This window comes from Balaenoptera borealis, assembly GCF_965194805.1.
Source record: "Balaenoptera borealis genome assembly, contig: HAP1_SCAFFOLD_1670, whole genome shotgun sequence".
NCBI classification, from domain to species: domain Eukaryota; kingdom Metazoa; phylum Chordata; class Mammalia; order Artiodactyla; family Balaenopteridae; genus Balaenoptera; species Balaenoptera borealis.
In genome coordinates this window covers 60,549-82,523 of record NW_028122568.1, presented here as the reverse complement: position 1 = coordinate 82,523, position 21,975 = coordinate 60,549, and the positions used below count along the sequence as shown (strand labels likewise).

The window sequence follows — 21,975 nt, the reverse complement described above, 5'->3', positions numbered from 1 at the left end:
ATTGCAACCTCCAAGCCAGACGTTTTGTGTGACACAAAGTCAAGAACTCCCCAAGTCCTGCAGTAGCAGAAACAGCCACATACTTGAGAGTAACCCACCATCTGAACTTGGGGACATTTCAGTGACAGCTCCAGTCCAGAGTGCCAGGCGTCTCCTGGCCCTGCCTCCAGCTCCAAGCCAGGGACAAATAGAGAGTAAGCACGTGGATGATATCAAAACCAAGCTTTCAAAGCCTCTGGATGCCTACCAGATCCCAACAGAGAACCAAGATCCTCCACTACTCCCTTTAGGAATCCCTGATATTCACCAGCCGCTGGCCTGCACCGATCCCCTCAGCCAAGAGGAGCAGCCTGGTTCTGAAAATGCTGATCTGGGAGAGAACAGCCGGAGTCGTCAGGACCTAGGGACACTTGAAAATGGGATTGAACCTAGCAGTGGTCTTGCAGACATTACTACACTGGCGGAGGATATTCACCTTCCCCAGCTCTTTAATCCTTTGAAAGATCTTGATCAATCCCAAGGTCCCAACGTGATCAAAGCTAAAGACACCAGAGCCATTAAGGTGAATCAGGTGCAGGAAAAGCCAAGTGTCATAAAGGTTCCCTCTGATCAACCCAGGAAGAACAAACAGAAAGCCTCTGAGCCTATCAGTGGCGCTCCCAAGGCCAAAATCCAGCCAAAGAATCCAGAGTGCCCGTTAGGGGGAGAAGTGGTTACATGCCACGCTGCAGTCAGTGACAGGGCTCCTGTGAACACGGCCAAGCACTCTCAAGGCAAACCTCAGAAAGCTGCATCCAGAAAGATCAGCAAAACTAAGAGCCACGGGCAGGAAAAGACCAAAAGGACCAGAGGGAGAAACAAGGCTGAGGAGAACAAGCAGTCAGGGAACAAAGTCAAGGCAGAAGAGAAGCCAGCAATCCCCCACACGAAGCGAAAGGAACACCAAACTGAGCTTCTCCAACAGAGCTTTCAAAAGCCTCGAACCTCCCTTGGCGTGCGCATGCTGGAGTCTGTGAAGGTTCTTCATGCGCTGGGGAAGAAGAATGAGACGAAAACTGGGCTCTCTTCCTGTCGGCTCTTGGGAAAGTCAAGCAACCCCAAAGACCCCCAGCCACCCCCAGCTATCCAGCCATGGCGGCATACCCCACGTGAGGGGAAGGGTCCTGAGAAAACGCAAGTCCAAGCCCAGAAACCAGACAGCAGTGCTGAAACAGAGTGTCCGTCTCCAGCCCAGTATGAGCGGCCTCCTCCTGGGAAGGTCAAGTTGATACCTCTGCCTTTTTCTGCCTGGGACAAGCCTCAAGCTCGACCCGCTCCTCGGAGGCCACAGTCTCTGGCCTCACATCGGCCTGCTGGGGCTTACCGTGCCCAGCCTGGTTCTACTGACTCAGCTCAACCTGCTGCAGCCAATTCATCCCAGCCAGCTCCTGCCTCTTTGCCAGGCCCCGCCAAACCAGCTCAGCCAACTGTGACCAACCCAACCCAACCGGCTTGGACCAACCATACCCAGCCTCGTGTCCCTCAGTCTGCTGCTCCTAGGCCTGCACCCTCCAAAACTTCATCTGGCGCTCCTCTCCAGCGGGAGCCTGTTCCCCCTGCTGTGAATAAGCGCCAGTCCCCACCCAAGCTCCAAACCCAATTTCTACTCCAAGACTTCAGCAAGCAACGAGTTCCATGGAGGGAACCCAACGTGCCTGAGCCAGTCATGTCAAAGCCCATCGAACAAGAGCAGAGGCCAGAGCGAGAGGCCATGAAGAGGCGGGCTCAACAACAACGGGAGAATGCTGCCAGATACACCTCTTCGGGCAAGCTGCAATTTTTCACCGAGAGGGAAAACGAAATGGAAATTGCCGACTACTACGGATACGTCAAGTGAGAGCTGCTAGGATTCTTGGTGCCACCTTGGCTACCAGCTGTTCTTCCATACACAGGTAAGACAGGTATAGAACTGAATAAGTAAATGGAATACAATTAATAGACGAGTAACAAACCTTTCGAATTTTCAGATGCTGCTAACTGGGGCGTGAGAAAGGAAGGACTGAAAGTTGGATGGGAGAATGAAGGAAAGGGGTAAAAACTGAGCAAAGAGGAAGGAACTTGGCCCAGGGCTAGGAAGGCCAAAAGAGACGTATGGATTTAGGAAAGGAAGCAGGAGCGAGGATGAAATGGCAGAAGTAAAAAGCAGGGTCAGAGGTCTGGGTTGAAAGAACACAATTGGAGTAGAGTTGAAGGTGACAGAAGATGAGTCTAGGTTTACTAGGAGAAATAGAAAAAGTCTCTCGGGGACGCTGGCCTTAAGTCTCACAACCACCAGATAGGTATTTCAGAAAACAAGAGGTTCAGGACACATCTCTGAAAGGTCTGAGTTGCCTTATTCAGGTGTGACTGTAGTGGGGGAATAGGGAAATCTACCAGAGAAGTGGCTAGGGCTCAGAGTTATCCTAGGGGCAGCTGACGACAGGGGCAGAGCCAAGGGAACTGCTGGATCAGGAGGCCCACGAACAAAGCAGGGGCATAGCCGCCTGTCACTTCCCTGCCAGGAAGGAAGCCAGGTATATTACTATAACCAAGGCACACTGGGGTCTTTACTGTATGGAGAACTTGGCTCCTGCCCGCAATCCTACGGCTCGGCGTCACACACAGGAAGTAGGGCCTCTGGGCAACCAGAAATGGGAATGGGACTGAAGGAGATTCAGCCCACAAATATCCGACCACCAGCTTCCACCTCTGCAATCTGCCACCCTGTGTCTGCTCAACGCATCACAGAAACAAGTTTTCAAGGTGAGTATACAGACGGCAGAGAAAAGTTGAACAATGAGGTCAGCATTCAAAAATGGGGTCAAATCGACAGCTGGGAAGGGGTGTAGAGACAGGTAGAATTTAGATCCTGAGCCTTTAATAACCACTACCTTCTCTCAGTGCTCTCTGTTTTTAGACTCTATATGAGAACACCTAGGGCTTCCCTGGTGGCGCCTGCCAATGCAGGGGACACGGGTTCGAGCCCTGGTCTGCGAAGATCCCACATGCCGTGCAGCAACTAAGCGCATGTGCCACAACGACGGAGCCTGCATTCTAGAGCCCGTGAGCCTCAACTACCGAAGCCCACGTGCCTACAGCCCATGCTCCGCAACAAGAGAAGCCACCGCGATGAGATGCCCGCACACCGCAACCGAGAGTAGCCCCCGCTAGCCGCCAACTAGAGAAAGCCCGTGCACAGCAATGAGAGACCCAGTGCAGCCAAAAAAATAAATACGTAGAATAAATAAGTTCAAACAGTAAATAAATACATAAACATAAATTACAAAAAAAAAGAACACCTAATGCAGGTGGGAAGGTGGGAGGGCCACTGTAGAGGTCATCTATGCTACATGTACAAGAACCCCGAGAGCACACCAATCGGTACCACACTTTTCACTGCTGTAGCCGATCATTCCCCCTGTACTGCCACACTGTAGCACTCCCTTCCCTCATCTACTGCTATAGTCTCTTTGGAAGGTGTTTCCGAACTCTTGTTATCAGAGTGCCAGTTGAACTGTCCTCACTTCCTTCATTTATACCAGGATTGAAGACCTTGTGGTCCGAGATCCTGTCCAGAGAGCAAGCAGGCTAAGGCTCTGTCTTTGTTGATGTATTTCATCAGAAAGGGCTCTACCCCCTCTCCTAGTTCATGGTGTGAAGTGTTCTTGGCCTCTCGGGAAAGTGGGGAGAATGGAAAGGACCCTATATGAGAATGCTAGGCTCTGTAAAACATTTCAGGTTTTTAAAAATAAGACTCATTTTGTATTGGACTGACAACAGTCCTATGAAATACAAAGAAGGCCGAGAATCAGTGACAGGAAAGGATCACCAGTAAGAACTACAGCAGTCACCGCTTACCTCGTAGCATAGGGCACTGTCCGTGATCCTTAAGAAGAGTTAGTAGAAATGCCTTGCCCATCTTGCCCCTGAACCCCTTGAAAGGTACACGACTGCTGTGTTGGTGTTTAGGGGGAGCATCTCACTTACCAGGGACTGACTTCTCCCTTGATTCCTCTGTAGTGATGGAGACTTCCCCGCTGATGAAAAATTCCCTGGGATTGCAACCTCCAAGCCAGACAGCTTTCCTATGGAATGACAGAGAACTTGTCAAGGTGAAACACCAGTCTGCGGGAGAAAGGGAAGAAGAGAATGATGGAAATCGTTTCTGGGAAACTATTTTTACATTATGTGTTGTTTGTTCCCGGTAAATAAACTGAAATCTTCTTAACAGTACAACAAAATCTAAACCACTAAAGCCAACAATACAGGAGTATAACGTTCGACAAAAATTTCTTTGGCTGCGCAGCATGTGGGATCTTAGCTCCCCAACCAGGGATTGAACCCACGCCTGCTGCATTGGAAGCGCAGAGTCTTCACCACGGGACCACCGGGGAAGTCCCAGGACTATCACTTTTAAAGGAGAAGGTACAAACCCCTCGGTTCTATGAACTGGAGATTTTTAGTAAGAAGTCAATATATTTGTTGTTAGGCACATTTTATGTTAGGCTGTCTCCCTGCACAGGATGCAGGCGCCTTGAGAATGGAAGTCATATCCCTCTATAGTACGTCCCTCTTCTTTCTGCTTTGCAGTTTGCTGCTCCACTTGTTCAACCCCACCTAGTAATAACCTATACTTCCCTTGTTCCTGTTTTCCCATCTGGAAAACAGACAAAAGGCAACCAAACAACGCAAAGGTCTCAACAAATAAGGGATATCCAAAACCAGAGATGGCCAGAACTTCTGTACCCCTGATGAAATAGTCCTCATACAAAACCTGATAATCAAATTCCTTAATGCTAGGAATCACAGTGAAAAATAGTATCTGAACTGACTTCTGTCAGATGAGTGAGAACTAAGGTTAATTCAGTGTATCTGAAGCATAGAAAGTGAGGGCAAAAGTGGCACAAGATGGGGCTAGAGAAGCAGAGAGGATTCTAGACCACGCAGAGTCTTAAAGGCCAACAGTGTGTTTTCTATTCTCAAAACAATGTTTGTGAGCGATGTTTATGAGCAACGTTCCAACTTGCTTTGAAGGTTTCTTGTGTGAAGAGTGGATTGGAAGGAAACAAGATATATGGACACTAGTTAGGACCTAATCGCAACAGACAGGCAAGTTCAGTATTAGGAAGTTGAGGAAGAGCTGGCTGACAGATTCCAAAGAAATTCAGGAGATGAACTGAAGCGGGCTTAATGGGGTAGGAGATGGAGGAAAGGAAGGTCTTAGGGAATTCAAGGGTTTACTGCACACATGAGCAAAGTCTCAAAATTAATCATTTGAACGTACAGAGGCGGATCTCCCAAATGACACCGGTTAGGAAGCAACGGTACGCCCTTTAGAATTCCTAGAGACAACACAAATCAACTGTTTCGATGGAAAATTCGGCGGGACTCTTGATTTCCATGGGAATACAGAGAAAAGAGACACTGATCTGGCTTGCAGGTATATTTAGGAAGTTGTTAGCCGGACATCACCTACTAGTATCATGTAAGTAGGCCGTCCGAAGTAGGAAGCTTAGGGGAAAAACCTGGAGGAAAACTTAAAAGCTTAAGCCACACCTCTACACTACACCACCTTTCACAATTTCTTCTCAGATAAGCATCATCCCCATCAGTGAAGAAACTCGTACCTCATAATAGGAAAAACAGGCCTAAAGATTCAATGTGTGTCTTGGGAGGTCCCATCTATGCGATATCTTCCTGGGACCAGAAAAGGCCCCAGGAAGATCCATCTCTGCACCCCTGAAAGCTTACCACCAAGGAAAATGACTAGGTCCATAGATTTCCTCCCTCAAACCAGCTTACCTCACACATAGATCATTAGCAACTCCGCCCTTACTCACATTATCACAGTCACAAGAGTGGTTAGGGAGAAAAGCACTAACCAGGGGAACTAAAACAGAGGCAATCCAGGCCAAGCTGGGCTGGTGGCAGATATCTGCTCCTTACGCTCGGGTGCATAATGCGACTCACCACAGTGCCTTTTTCACAGACCCTTTTGAACGTTTCTCCACAGAATCCAACAGCTCAAGTTAGTTCATGACGCTTCAAGGTCAACAATCGTCAAGAGAAAAACATGCAATATGTCTTACAATGTTGGATTCCTTACAAACAGGACAAGGAGATAACCATGTAGACAAAACCAGAGCATTTGAAAACATCTGTATTCTACAAACACACCAGTGAATGCTATAAATAAGGTACTATGACATAAAACAAAATGAAAACTAGATGTGAGACTCTTCTCTTCAGTGTACAGACTTCATGGCAGTTGCTGCACACTATCTAGCTACTTAGATCTTTAACTCTCTGTTCTGTTAATACCAAATGAGGCCCAAGTGTGTCAACCTGTTTCCCACAGAAACCAAAAAGTCTACATGCATCTCTTTTCTCCTGTGCCCTTTCACCTTACCTGCTCCCAATTCTCCCCCAACGTCCTCCTCTTTCTCTAATTATTCTCCTCTTCATTTTGCTTGGCCTTGCCCCCAAGCATGCAAGACAGAGAGTCCTAGAGGTCCAAGATTCTAGAGTGGCTGTTTGCAAGGCGGAGGAGATTACAGTAACTGCCACACTGTATATACTTCTGTGCAAAGAAAAAGGGACAGTGTTCAGAATGTCTCTCACATATAACAAGAGCTGGAGATGGCAGGATACCTGTGTGGCCCAAGGAACTAGAGCTAGCAAATTATGGGCCAAACAATTGCAACCAAAGGCTGGAAGAGGAAAGGTCTGCAACCAGCTCTGTCTCCTAGCTCTCTGGTATTTGCTGCCAACGGGCAGAGTCTATTTCGTGAAGCATCAAGCACTGAAAAGAAGACTCCTGCTGCTGGAAGGTGACAGGAAGTAACGTCCAATGCAAGATCAAGGCTTGTCCTCGAAGCAATGCCCATAATGGAAGAAAAAAAAAAAAGAGAAAGCGGAAGAGAAATGTTAAGTCGCAAGTCCAACCTGGCCCCCAGCCTAGCCCAGCCCAAGGAAGGTAGGAGTCAAGGAGAAGAAACTAAAAGAGAAGAGCCTTGGACCACAACATTCTCCACAAGGTACACTCAACAAACTTCACCCTACTCTTGAACCAAGTTACAAAAAGAGCTTCTTAATCCCTACTTTGGCTCCTTAAAAGCTGCTATCAGTTCACTCATTAGACACATATGATTTCAGAACAACTGTAATAGTTCAAACTAGATGGCTCTTTCCTTCCTAAGGATTATTAATTAAAGAAGATCTATATAGCTCTAAGTATATGATACATAAAATAGAATACTCTGTAGAATATAAGTAACTCTTAGTTCAGTGTATTAATGAACGTCTGTAAGAAATGTTGCAATGATTTCCCTAATGGAAGAGCCTGGGGGAGGTAAATCTGTCTTCTAGGATTTCCTCCCCAGAGCTCAGAAACTCAGGTGTTGTTTTAGCTCTCCTACACTCTCTTCACCCAAGCCCGCCTTCCTGTTGGGGATCGGACCTCCCTATTGGCTCTCTCATACCTTTCAACTGCCTGCTTTGTGACATCACTCTCCTACCAAACCTACTACCACTTGGTAGAGTCTTGGGGTTTCCGTGGAGCTGTTTGGACCAGTAACCAGTGACCTCTGTACTGGACACGTGCGCCGTTCAGCTGCAGCCACTCGGACATCCTCTAGTGTTGTCTCCTCATCCCTGGTACCTGCAGTGGATGCTTCCTCTTCTCTGACCATGTCAGGTAAGAAAAGAAACTTTGGAAAGTTTTGCGTTCGATTTCTTTTGCCCCTAAATTGAGTAGGAGATTCAAAATAGCATGGAATAATGAGGGAAAGTATTGAACTACACGTCTGGAGACCTAATTTCACTTTTGACTTTGACGTTTACTATCTGTGTGACTTTGGACAAATCACTGGCTGTCTCACAAAGCCTGTTGCTTTCCTTAACTGTTACGTTAGGATACCACGTTGGGTTGATCACTCTGATCCCCTTCTTTTCCAGTATTGAGCCTTAAAGGGTACCCATGTAGAAAACGAAATCAGACACTTCTCAAGAGTGTTTCAACAGAAACATAGAAAAGTCAGGGGACATAGAAAACTAGCAATATATACCAAGATGTTTCATCTCTAATGGTCTCCCTCCACTAGGATTTCGACTAGTTGAAAAGAGAGAATAGGGAGAGAGGATGGAGAGTACTGGGCTCTACAGGGAGGCACAGAGTCGAGCGTAAGGAAGTTTAGGATGGTTTTCATTAGCACAGGCCAACAGGCACCAAGAGATGGGAGAAAATGTAAGAATGAAGAGGGAAAGCATAGAGGAGCTCTCAAGAAAAACGGAGTTTGCAATGGAATGCTGATGGGAACCAAAGATTTTCAATTAAAGCAGAAACAGCACAGAGGGAAACCTGCTCAGAGCAGGGCAAAACCAAGTTGATGGTAGCAAACCCTTACATTAACAGACTAAGAAGGAAAGTAAGGCCAGAACAGGGGATCACCAGGAAAGGCAGCTTATCAGAAAAGTCATACTCCGTTTTCTTTCTTTTATTGCCTCTCTGAATACAGTTGGCCACTTGACAGTTTTGAATATAAACATTTTAGAAATACGTTTTAGAAATGATGCCTCCTATAAACAAGCAACCACAGTGGTTATCTAGGGGGCTGCTTTTCAGTGTTTTATTCTTTCTAATTTTTAAACTAGGTAGACATTTCACCAATTCAACATTTTAAGTGATATCTTCTAAATTGAATCAGAAGGACTATTTTCCTTGGTGTGATATGTAGGTTCTAAGGCAAGGCTGCTTTTCATTTTTACAGTTATTTCCTTCCTAACACAGAGAGCACATTGATCAACAGCCATCGTTCGCTTGTAGATCTTAGCTACCGAAGAAGAAGAAGAAGAAGAAGAAAAAGTCAAGCCCCACATCTCTAATTCCCCCCACTTAGGGAATTCCCTGGCGGTCCAGTGCTTAGGACTCGGTGCTTTCACGGCCAGGGCCACGCGGCGCGGCCAAAGAAACAAAACAAACAAACATCCACATTTATCGAAAACCATATTGTGGAGTCCTGTGGATTTTCTTACATTTGAAAATCTTTTTTAATTGGATTCTAGGCATGATGGTTTTTTGAGGTTTTGGGATGCCATCTTCTTGGATGCTGAAGATGATTCTAATCTAAGTTCTAGGATAAATCCAAAAACCTTCCTGATACATTTTAAGCTTCCTTTCTGCTTATTATATAAGCTATATTCATTGAAATATATATTTCTCCTAGGCTTAATACCTCTTACTTGCTGGGTAAAAATATGAAGGAGCACAATAATGAAACTCTTTTACACTTATTATTTTGCTGTCTGCTTCGTACCGGTTTTCATTGAAATACTTGTCTATATGTGTTGTGGCTACCTATACATGCACATTTATTGCATTCTGTTGCTTGTTATGCATTTTTTACTGACATACCTTCTCTGTCTGTATGCATTGGCTAGGAATTCATTCACCTCTATCACCTCCATCGTGTCTTCTGGTTAATAGTATTCACTAAAATAGAGTGGGCAAAATTCACTTTCATAATATTGCATGGATAGTACAGAATGCCATTTGTTAGTAAATTCATTAGGCTTCGATACTTGCCACATACCCCAGTTTTCATTAATATCTATGGATTTCTTTTTCGTTAACGTAATATGCTTGTCATGATTTTTCTTTGTCTTTCTAGAACTTATTGTATCTTCCTCCATATAAATCATACGCAATAGATCAGCTTATTCATCTATTAATTATTACTGCTATTATTATTGGTGGCGGTGTTATAACCACTTTACAGGTGAGGAATCTGAAGTAATCAGATAACTCTTCCCTTTCCAAAAGCACTTAAGAAATCCACTTTCGGGTAATCATTTTGAGGTAGGATGAGAAACCAGGCTTGAAGAGGGCAAAAATGACTCTTTCAATTCACCAGTTGGACTGAGCTGTACGTCACCTCTAGGTAATAGCGTGGGAACTGCACAAGCAAAGGGAGACACTGAAGACGACAATGGTAACAGCCGTACTGTTTTCTAATGGACAAAAAAAATGCCTATATTATAAGTTCTATTTCTCCTGCTTTCTGGCAGTATCATGCTCAGAGTGGAGTCCTGGCAAGGAAGTCAGGATACTTAGGTTCTGAAACCTGGTAATGATACTAACATAATGAGAGAACTTGAACAAGTCAACCCGACCTCTCTGAGCCTCAGTTTCCTTACTCACGAAATGAGACTGAGAACATCGAAGTTCTCTAAGGGCCTCCTAGTTCTAAAATGCTTCCAGTCTAGGAAATAGCATAGAAGTCAATACGAGTGCAGGCTGAAGGGAAAGACAGGGCAGGGAGAAGGTTGCTTCCAGCCTAGAGAACAATCTCTGAACCACACCACTTGGCTCTTCTGCCCGTCTGTGCCCAAGATGGGAGCACAGGCAGTTAATAGAGAAGAGTGGAAAACTGCTCAGTCCTTACAGCCATCATTAACTGTCTGATTTTGGGTTTCTCAGGAAGTAGTGATAGTAGAGGTGTCCTGATAGCAAGAACCTTCAGATGATGCCGTTCCTCAAACGTAGTGAGAATTTCTCAACCTCCCTGAGTTTTTCATGACCCTCTTGTTCTTACAGAAAATTTCCAACATCCATCTCTACTTGGAACTCTAAATTCTCTGCAGCATTCTCCTCCTGTGGTGAGCAATGCAACTTCCCTAACACGAAGTGTCTGCAACTTCTCCAGAGTCTCTGCCCCTGCCGTCAGTTCGGCATCGGCTACTGGTACCCCTTTCCAGACACTCATGGGTAGTGCCTACCTTTACCAACATTCTAGCACGACTATGTTATCTGGAGTTACTGACCACAGCCAGATCTCCACTTCAGCTGCTTCCTATCCAGGTGTTCTTGAGTGGGACATCACAGCAAGCACTGAAAAGAATTCTTCTTCACTCGGAGACTTTACTCTGGCACTCACTGACCGCCACACAGCTGCCTCCTCCATGTTTCTGGCAGCCCAGTATGATAAAACTTCAGACGCCAAGAACATGGTCCCTCTACATCCATCGCTTTCTGCCAGCCTTGCTCAGGGAACACCATCTCAGATTCCAAATCAGGGGCAGAGCCGCCTGCCACTTCCCTGCCAGGAAGGAAGCCAGGTATATTACTATAACCAAGGCACACTGGGGTCTTTACTGTATGGAGAACTTGGCTCCTGCCCGCAATCCTACGGCTCGGCGTCATACACAGGAAGTCGGGCCTCTGGGCAACCAGAAATGGGAATGGGACTGAAGGAGATTCAGCCCACAAATATCCGACCACCAGCTTCCACCTCTGCAGTCTGCCACCCTGTGTCTGCTCAACGCATCACAGAAACAAGTTTTCAAGGTGAGTATAACAAACGCCAGAGAAAGTTGAAGAATGAGGTCGGCACTCAAAAATGGGGTCAAATCGACAGCTGGGAAGGGGTGTACAGGCAGGTAGAATTTAGATCCTGAGCCTTTAATAACCACTACCTTCGCTCAGTGCCCTCTGTTTTTAGACTCTCTATGAGAACACCTAGGGCTTCCCTGGTGGCGCCGTGGTTAAGAATCCGCCTGCCAATGCAATGCGGGGGACACGGGTTCGAGCCCTGGTCTGCGAAGATCCCACATGCCGTGCAGCAACTAAGCGCATGTGCCACAACGACGGAGCCTGCATTCTAGAGCCCGTGAGCCTCAACTACCGAAGCCCACGTGCCTACAGCCCATGCTCCGCAACAAGAGAAGCCACCGCGATGAGAAGCCCGCACACCGCAACCGAGAGTAGCCCCCGCTAGCCGCCAACTAGAGAAAGCCCGTGCACAGCAATGAGAGACCCAGTGCAGCCAAAAAAATAAATACGTAGAATAAATAAGTTCAAACAGTAAATAAATACATAAACATAAATTACAAAAAAAAGAACACCTAATGCAGGTGGGAAGGTGGGAGGGCCACTGTAGAGGTCATCTATGCTACATGTACAAGAACGCCGAGAGCACACCAATCGGTACCACACTTTTCACTGCTGTAGCCGATCGTTCCCCCTGTACTGCCACACTGTAGCACTCCCTTCCCTCATCTACTGCTATAGTCTCTTCGGAAGGTGTTTCAGAACTCTTGTTATGTGAGTGCCAGTTGAACTGTCCTCACTTCCTTCATTTATACCAGGATTGAAGACCTTGTGGTCCGAGATCCTGTCCAGAGAGCAAGCAGGCTAAGACTCTGTCTTTGTTGATGTATTTCATCAGCAAGGGCTCTACCCCCTCTCCTAGTTCATGGTGTGACGTGTTCTTGGCCTCTCGGGAAAGTGGGGAGAATGGAAAGGACCCTATATGAGAATGCTAGGCTTTGTAAAACATTTCAGGTTTTTAAAAATAAGACTCATTTTGTATTGGACTTATAACAGTCCTATGAAATACAAAGCGAGCCGAGAATCAGCGACAGGAAAGGCTCACCAGTAAGAATTACAACAGTCACCGCTTACCTCGTAGCATAGGGCACTGTCCATGATCCTTAAGAAGAGTTAGTAGAAATGCCTTGCCCATCTTGCCCCTGAACCCCTTGAAAGGTACACGACTGCTGTGTTGGTGTTTAGGGGGAGCATCTCACTTACCAGGGACTGACTTCTCCCTTGATCCCTTTGTAGGGATGGAGACCTCCCCCCTGGTGATGAAAAATTCCCTGGGATTGCAACCTCCAAGCCAGACGTTTTGTGTGACACAAAGTCAAGAACTCCCCAAGTCCTGCAGTAGCAGAAACAGCCACATACTTGAGAGTAACCCACCATCTGAACTTGGGGACATTTCAGTGACAGCTCCAGTCCAGAGTGCCAGGCGTCTCCTGGCCCTGCCTCCAGCTCCAAGCCAGGGACAAATAGAGAGTAAGCACGTGGATGATATCAAAACCAAGCTTTCAAAGCCTCTGGATGCCTACCAGATCCCAACAGAGAACCAAGATCCTCCACTACTCCCTTTAGGAATCCCTGATATTCACCAGCCGCTGGCCTGCACCGATCCCCTCAGCCAAGAGGAGCAGCCTGGTTCTGAAAATGCTGATCTGGGAGAGAACAGCCGGAGTCGTCAGGACCTAGGGACACTTGAAAATGGGATTGAACCTAGCAGTGGTCTTGCAGACATTACTACACTGGCGGAGGATATTCACCTTCCCCAGCTCTTTAATCCTTTGAAAGATCTTGATCAATCCCAAGGTCCCAACGTGATCAAAGCTAAAGACACCAGAGCCATTAAGGTGAATCAGGTGCAGGAAAAGCCAAGTGTCATAAAGGTTCCCTCTGATCAACCCAGGAAGAACAAACAGAAAGCCTCTGAGCCTATCAGTGGCGCTCCCAAGGCCAAAATCCAGCCAAAGAATCCAGAGTGCCCGTTAGGGGGAGAAGTGGTTACATGCCACGCTGCAGTCAGTGACAGGGCTCCTGTGAACACGGCCAAGCACTCTCAAGGCAAACCTCAGAAAGCTGCATCCAGAAAGATCAGCAAAACTAAGAGCCACGGGCAGGAAAAGACCAAAAGGACCAGAGGGAGAAACAAGGCTGAGGAGAACAAGCAGTCAGGGAACAAAGTCAAGGCAGAAGAGAAGCCAGCAATCCCCCACACGAAGCGAAAGGAACACCAAACTGAGCTTCTCCAACAGAGCTTTCAAAAGCCTCGAACCTCCCTTGGCGTGCGCATGCTGGAGTCTGTGAAGGTTCTTCATGCGCTGGGGAAGAAGAATGAGACGAAAACTGGGCTCTCTTCCTGTCGGCTCTTGGGAAAGTCAAGCAACCCCAAAGACCCCCAGCCACCCCCAGCTATCCAGCCATGGCGGCATACCCCACGTGAGGGGAAGGGTCCTGAGAAAACGCAAGTCCAAGCCCAGAAACCAGACAGCAGTGCTGAAACAGAGTGTCCGTCTCCAGCCCAGTATGAGCGGCCTCCTCCTGGGAAGGTCAAGTTGATACCTCTGCCTTTTTCTGCCTGGGACAAGCCTCAAGCTCGACCCGCTCCTCGGAGGCCACAGTCTCTGGCCTCACATCGGCCTGCTGGGGCTTACCGTGCCCAGCCTGGTTCTACTGACTCAGCTCAACCTGCTGCAGCCAATTCATCCCAGCCAGCTCCTGCCTCTTTGCCAGGCCCCGCCAAACCAGCTCAGCCAACTGTGACCAACCCAACCCAACCGGCTTGGACCAACCATACCCAGCCTCGTGTCCCTCAGTCTGCTGCTCCTAGGCCTGCACCCTCCAAAACTTCATCTGGCGCTCCTCTCCAGCGGGAGCCTGTTCCCCCTGCTGTGAATAAGCGCCAGTCCCCACCCAAGCTCCAAACCCAATTTCTACTCCAAGACTTCAGCAAGCAACGAGTTCCATGGAGGGAACCCAACGTGCCTGAGCCAGTCATGTCAAAGCCCATCGAACAAGAGCAGAGGCCAGAGCGAGAGGCCATGAAGAGGCGGGCTCAACAACAACGGGAGAATGCTGCCAGATACACCTCTTCGGGCAAGCTGCAATTTTTCACCGAGAGGGAAAACGAAATGGAAATTGCCGACTACTACGGATACGTCAAGTGAGAGCTGCTAGGATTCTTGGTGCCACCTTGGCTACCAGCTGTTCTTCCATACACAGGTAAGACAGGTATAGAACTGAATAAGTAAATGGAATACAATTAATAGACGAGTAACAAACCTTTCGAATTTTCAGATGCTGCTAACTGGGGCGTGAGAAAGGAAGGACTGAAAGTTGGATGGGAGAATGAAGGAAAGGGGTAAAAACTGAGCAAAGAGGAAGGAACTTGGCCCAGGGCTAGGAAGGCCAAAAGAGACGTATGGATTTAGGAAAGGAAGCAGGAGCGAGGATGAAATGGCAGAAGTAAAAAGCAGGGTCAGAGGTCTGGGTTGAAAGAACACAATTGGAGTAGAGTTGAAGGTGACAGAAGATGAGTCTAGGTTTACTAGGAGAAATAGAAAAAGTCTCTCGGGGACGCTGGCCTTAAGTCTCACAACCACCAGATAGGTATTTCAGAAAACAAGAGGTTCAGGACACATCTCTGAAAGGTCTGAGTTGCCTTATTCAGGTGTGACTGTAGTGGGGGAATAGGGAAATCTACCAGAGAAGTGGCTAGGGCTCAGAGTTATCCTAGGGGCAGCTGACGACAGGGGCAGAGCCAAGGGAACTGCTGGATCAGGAGGCCCACGAACAAAGCAGGGGCATAGCCGCCTGTCACTTCCCTGCCAGGAAGGAAGCCAGGTATATTACTATAACCAAGGCACACTGGGGTCTTTACTGTATGGAGAACTTGGCTCCTGCCCGCAATCCTACGGCTCGGCGTCACACACAGGAAGTAGGGCCTCTGGGCAACCAGAAATGGGAATGGGACTGAAGGAGATTCAGCCCACAAATATCCGACCACCAGCTTCCACCTCTGCAATCTGCCACCCTGTGTCTGCTCAACGCATCACAGAAACAAGTTTTCAAGGTGAGTATACAGACGGCAGAGAAAAGTTGAACAATGAGGTCAGCATTCAAAAATGGGGTCAAATCGACAGCTGGGAAGGGGTGTAGAGACAGGTAGAATTTAGATCCTGAGCCTTTAATAACCACTACCTTCTCTCAGTGCTCTCTGTTTTTAGACTCTATATGAGAACACCTAGGGCTTCCCTGGTGGCGCCTGCCAATGCAGGGGACACGGGTTCGAGCCCTGGTCTGCGAAGATCCCACATGCCGTGCAGCAACTAAGCGCATGTGCCACAACGACGGAGCCTGCATTCTAGAGCCCGTGAGCCTCAACTACCGAAGCCCACGTGCCTACAGCCCATGCTCCGCAACAAGAGAAGCCACCGCGATGAGATGCCCGCACACCGCAACCGAGAGTAGCCCCCGCTAGCCGCCAACTAGAGAAAGCCAGTGCACAGCAATGAGAGACCCAGTGCAGCCAAAAAAATAAATACGTAGAATAAATAAGTTCAAACAGTAAATAAATACATAAACATAAATTACAAAAAAAAAGAACACCTAATGCAGGTGGGAAGGTGGGAGGGCCACTGTAGAGGTCATCTATGCTACATGTACAAGAACCCCGAGAGCACACCAATCGGTACCACACTTTTCACTGCTGTAGCCGATCATTCCCCCTGTACTGCCACACTGTAGCACTCCCTTCCCTCATCTACTGCTATAGTCTCTTTGGAAGGTGTTTCCGAACTCTTGTTATCAGAGTGCCAGTTGAACTGTCCTCACTTCCTTCATTTATACCAGGATTGAAGACCTTGTGGTCCGAGATCCTGTCCAGAGAGCAAGCAGGCTAAGGCTCTGTCTTTGTTGATGTATTTCATCAGAAAGGGCTCTACCCCCTCTCCTAGTTCATGGTGTGAAGTGTTCTTGGCCTCTCGGGAAAGTGGGGAGAATGGAAAGGACCCTATATGAGAATGCTAGGCTCTGTAAAACATTTCAGGTTTTTAAAAATAAGACTCATTTTGTATTGGACTGACAACAGTCCTATGAAATACAAAGAAGGCCGAGAATCAGTGACAGGAAAGGATCACCAGTAAGAACTACAGCAGTCACCGCTTACCTCGTAGCATAGGGCACTGTCCGTGATCCTTAAGAAGAGTTAGTAGAAATGCCTTGCCCATCTTGCCCCTGAACCCCTTGAAAGGTACACGACTGCTGTGTTGGTGTTTAGGGGGAGCATCTCACTTACCAGGGACTGACTTCTCCCTTGATTCCTCTGTAGTGATGGAGACTTCCCCGCTGATGAAAAATTCCCTGGGATTGCAACCTCCAAGCCAGACAGCTTTCCTATGGAATGACAGAGAACTTGTCAAGGTGAAACACCAGTCTGCGGGAGAAAGGGAAGAAGAGAATGATGGAAATCGTTTCTGGGAAACTATTTTTACATTATGTGTTGTTTGTTCCCGGTAAATAAACTGAAATCTTCTTAACAGTACAACAAAATCTAAACCACTAAAGCCAACAATACAGGAGTATAACGTTCGACAAAAATTTCTTTGGCTGCGCAGCATGTGGGATCTTAGCTCCCCAACCAGGGATTGAACCCACGCCTGCTGCATTGGAAGCGCAGAGTCTTCACCACGGGACCACCGGGGAAGTCCCAGGACTATCACTTTTAAAGGAGAAGGTACAAACCCCTCGGTTCTATGAACTGGAGATTTTTAGTAAGAAGTCAATATATTTGTTGTTAGGCACATTTTATGTTAGGCTGTCTCCCTGCACAGGATGCAGGCGCCTTGAGAATGGAAGTCATATCCCTCTATAGTACGTCCCTCTTCTTTCTGCTTTGCAGTTTGCTGCTCCACTTGTTCAACCCCACCTAGTAATAACCTATACTTCCCTTGTTCCTGTTTTCCCATCTGGAAAACAGACAAAAGGCAACCAAACAACGCAAAGGTCTCAACAAATAAGGGATATCCAAAACCAGAGATGGCCAGAACTTCTGTACCCCTGATGAAATAGTCCTCATACAAAACCTGATAATCAAATTCCTTAATGCTAGGAATCACAGTGAAAAATAGTATCTGAACTGACTTCTGTCAGATGAGTGAGAACTAAGGTTAATTCAGTGTATCTGAAGCATAGAAAGTGAGGGCAAAAGTGGCACAAGATGGGGCTAGAGAAGCAGAGAGGATTCTAGACCACGCAGAGTCTTAAAGGCCAACAGTGTGTTTTCTATTCTCAAAACAATGTTTGTGAGCGATGTTTATGAGCAACGTTCCAACTTGCTTTGAAGGTTTCTTGTGTGAAGAGTGGATTGGAAGGAAACAAGATATATGGACACTAGTTAGGACCTAATCGCAACAGACAGGCAAGTTCAGTATTAGGAAGTTGAGGAAGAGCTGGCTGACAGATTCCAAAGAAATTCAGGAGATGAACTGAAGCGGGCTTAATGGGGTAGGAGATGGAGGAAAGGAAGGTCTTAGGGAATTCAAGGGTTTACTGCACACATGAGCAAAGTCTCAAAATTAATCATTTGAACGTACAGAGGCGGATCTCCCAAATGACACCGGTTAGGAAGCAACGGTACGCCCTTTAGAATTCCTAGAGACAACACAAATCAACTGTTTCGATGGAAAATTCGGCGGGACTCTTGATTTCCATGGGAATACAGAGAAAAGAGACACTGATCTGGCTTGCAGGTATATTTAGGAAGTTGTTAGCCGGACATCACCTACTAGTATCATGTAAGTAGGCCGTCCGAAGTAGGAAGCTTAGGGGAAAAACCTGGAGGAAAACTTAAAAGCTTAAGCCACACCTCTACACTACACCACCTTTCACAATTTCTTCTCAGATAAGCATCATCCCCATCAGTGAAGAAACTCGTACCTCATAATAGGAAAAACAGGCCTAAAGATTCAATGTGTGTCTTGGGAGGTCCCATCTATGCGATATCTTCCTGGGACCAGAAAAGGCCCCAGGAAGATCCATCTCTGCACCCCTGAAAGCTTACCACCAAGGAAAATGACTAGGTCCATAGATTTCCTCCCTCAAACCAGCTTACCTCACACATAGATCATTAGCAACTCCGCCCTTACTCACATTATCACAGTCACAAGAGTGGTTAGGGAGAAAAGCACTAACCAGGGGAACTAAAACAGAGGCAATCCAGGCCAAGCTGGGCTGGTGGCAGATATCTGCTCCTTACGCTCGGGTGCATAATGCGACTCACCACAGTGCCTTTTTCACAGACCCTTTTGAACGTTTCTCCACAGAATCCAACAGCTCAAGTTAGTTCATGACGCTTCAAGGTCAACAATCGTCAAGAGAAAAACATGCAATATGTCTTACAATGTTGGATTCCTTACAAACAGGACAAGGAGATAACCATGTAGACAAAACCAGAGCATTTGAAAACATCTGTATTCTACAAACACACCAGTGAATGCTATAAATAAGGTACTATGACATAAAACAAAATGAAAACTAGATGTGAGACTGTTCTCTTCAGTGTACAGACTTCATGGCAGTTGCTGCACACTATCTAGCTACTTAGATCTTTAACTCTCTGTTCTGTTAATACCAAATGAGGCCCAAGTGTGTCAACCTGTTTCCCACAGAAACCAAAAAGTCTACATGCATCTCTTTTCTCCTGTGCCCTTTCACCTTACCTGCTCCCAATTCTCCCCCAACGTCCTCCTCTTTCTCTAATTATTCTCCTCTTCATTTTGCTTGGCCTTGCCCCCAAGCATGCAAGACAGAGAGTCCTAGAGGTCCAAGATTCTAGAGTGGCTGTTTGCAAGGCGGAGGAGATTACAGTAACTGCCACACTGTATATACTTCTGTGCAAAGAAAAAGGGACAGTGTTCAGAATGTCTCTCACATATAACAAGAGCTGGAGATGGCAGGATACCTGTGTGGCCCAAGGAACTAGAGCTAGCAAATTATGGGCCAAACAATTGCAACCAAAGGCTGGAAGAGGAAAGGTCTGCAACCAGCTCTGTCTCCTAGCTCTCTGGTATTTGCTGCCAACGGGCAGAGTCTATTTCGTGAAGCATCAAGCACTGAAAAGAAGACTCCTGCTGCTGGAAGGTGACAGGAAGTAACGTCCAATGCAAGATCAAGGCTTGTCCTCGAAGCAATGCCCATAATGGAAGAAAAAAAAAAAAGAGAAAGCGGAAGAGAAATGTTAAGTCGCAAGTCCAACCTGGCCCCCAGCCTAGCCCAGCCCAAGGAAGGTAGGAGTCAAGGAGAAGAAACTAAAAGAGAAGAGCCTTGGACCACAACATTCTCCACAAGGTACACTCAACAAACTTCACCCTACTCTTGAACCAAGTTACAAAAAGAGCTTCTTAATCCCTACTTTGGCTCCTTAAAAGCTGCTATCAGTTCACTCATTAGACACATATGATTTCAGAACAACTGTAATAGTTCAAACTAGATGGCTCTTTCCTTCCTAAGGATTATTAATTAAAGAAGATCTATATAGCTCTAAGTATATGATACATAAAATAGAATACTCTGTAGAATATAAGTAACTCTTAGTTCAGTGTATTAATGAACGTCTGTAAGAAATGTGGCAATGATTTCCCTAATGGAAGAGCCTGGGGGAGGTAAATCTGTCTTCTAGGATTTCCTCCCCAGAGCTCAGAAACTCAGGTGTTGTTTTAGCTCTCCTACACTCTCTTCACCCAAGCCCGCCTTCCTGTTGGGGATCGGACCTCCCTATTGGCTCTCTCATACCTTTCAACTGCCTGCTTTGTGACATCACTCTCCTACCAAACCTACTACCACTTGGTAGAGTCTTGGGGTTTCCGTGGAGCTGTTTGGACCAGTAACCAGTGACCTCTGTACTGGACACGTGCGCCGTTCAGCTGCAGCCACTCGGACATCCTCTAGTGTTGTCTCCTCATCCCTGGTACCTGCAGTGGATGCTTCCTCTTCTCTGACCATGTCAGGTAAGAAAAGAAACTTTGGAAAGTTTTGCGTTCGATTTCTTTTGCCCCTAAATTGAGTAGGAGATTCAAAATAGCATGGAATAATGAGGGAAAGTATTGAACTACACGTCTGGAGACCTAATTTCAGTTTTGACTTTGACGTTTACTATCTGTGTGACTTTGGACAAATCACTGGCTGTCTCACAAAGCCTGTTGCTTTCCTTAACTGTTACGTTAGGATACCACGTTGGGTTGATCACTCTGATCCCCTTCTTTTCCAGTATTGAGCCTTAAAGGGTACCCATGTAGAAAACGAAATCAGACACTTCTCAAGAGTGTTTCAACAGAAACATAGAAAAGTCAGGGGACATAGAAAACTAGCAATATATACCAAGATGTTTCATCTCTAATGGTCTCCCTCCACTAGGATTTCGACTAGTTGAAAAGAGAGAATAGGGAGAGAGGATGGAGAGTACTGGGCTCTACAGGGAGGCACAGAGTCGAGCGTAAGGAAGTTTAGGATGGTTTTCAGTAGCACAGGCCAACAGGCACCAAGAGATGGGAGAAAATGTAAGAATGAAGAGGGAAAGCATAGAGGAGCTCTCAAGAAAAACGGAGTTTGCAATGGAATGCTGATGGGAACCAAAGATTTTCAATTAAAGCAGAAACAGCACAGAGGGAAACCTGCTCAGAGCAGGGCAAAACCAAGTTGATGGTAGCAAACCCTTACATTAACAGACTAAGAAGGAAAGTAAGGCCAGAACAGGGGATCACCAGGAAAGGCAGCTTATCAGAAAAGTCATACTCCGTTTTCTTTCTTTTATTGCCTCTCTGAATACAGTTGGCCACTTGACAGTTTTGAATATAAACATTTTAGAAATACGTTTTAGAAATGATGCCTCCTATAAACAAGCAACCACAGTGGTTATCTAGGGGGCTGCTTTTCAGTGTTTTATTCTTTCTAATTTTTAAACTAGGTAGACATTTCACCAATTCAACATTTTAAGTGATATCTTCTAAATTGAATCAGAAGGACTATTTTCCTTGGTGTGATATGTAGGTTCTAAGGCAAGGCTGCTTTTCATTTTTACAGTTATTTCCTTCCTAACACAGAGAGCACATTGATCAACAGCCATCGTTCGCTTGTAGAGCTTAGCTACCGAAGAAGAAGAAGAAGAAGAAGAAAAAGTCAAGCCCCACATCTCTAATTCCCCCCACTTAGGGAATTCCCTGGCGGTCCAGTGCTTAGGACTCGGTGCTTTCACGGCCAGGGCCACGCGGCGCGGCCAAAGAAACAAAACAAACAAACATCCACGTTTATCGAAAACCATATTGTGGAGTCCTGTGGATTTTCTTACATTTGAAAATCTTTTTTAATTGGATTCTAGGCATGATGGTTTTTTGAGGTTTTGGGATGCCATCTTCTTGGATGCTGAAGATGATTCTAATCTAAGTTCTAGGATAAATCCAAAAACCTTCCTGATACATTTTAAGCTTCCTTTCTGCTTATTATATAAGCTATATTCATTGAAATATATATTTCTCCTAGGCTTAATACCTCTTACTTGCTGGGTAAAAATATGAAGGAGCACAATAATGAAA

The 21,975-nt window shown here is 46.4% G+C and overlaps 1 protein-coding gene across 1 annotated transcript in view; it reads right to left on the bottom strand.

Moving 5' to 3' along the window:
• Window positions 1-21,975, bottom strand: part of LOC309622157 (uncharacterized protein) — a gene marked incomplete at its 5' end in the record, with an annotated part of 84,955 nt that overhangs the window by 8,745 nt on the left and 54,235 nt on the right. Inside the window, 2 exons of the mRNA XM_082409295.1 lie at window positions 4,006-4,103; window positions 16,686-16,823. Of these exons, the coding sequence (XP_082265421.1) occupies window positions 4,006-4,103; window positions 16,686-16,823 (236 nt within the window). The remainder of the gene's footprint in view (window positions 1-4,005; window positions 4,104-16,685; window positions 16,824-21,975) is intronic.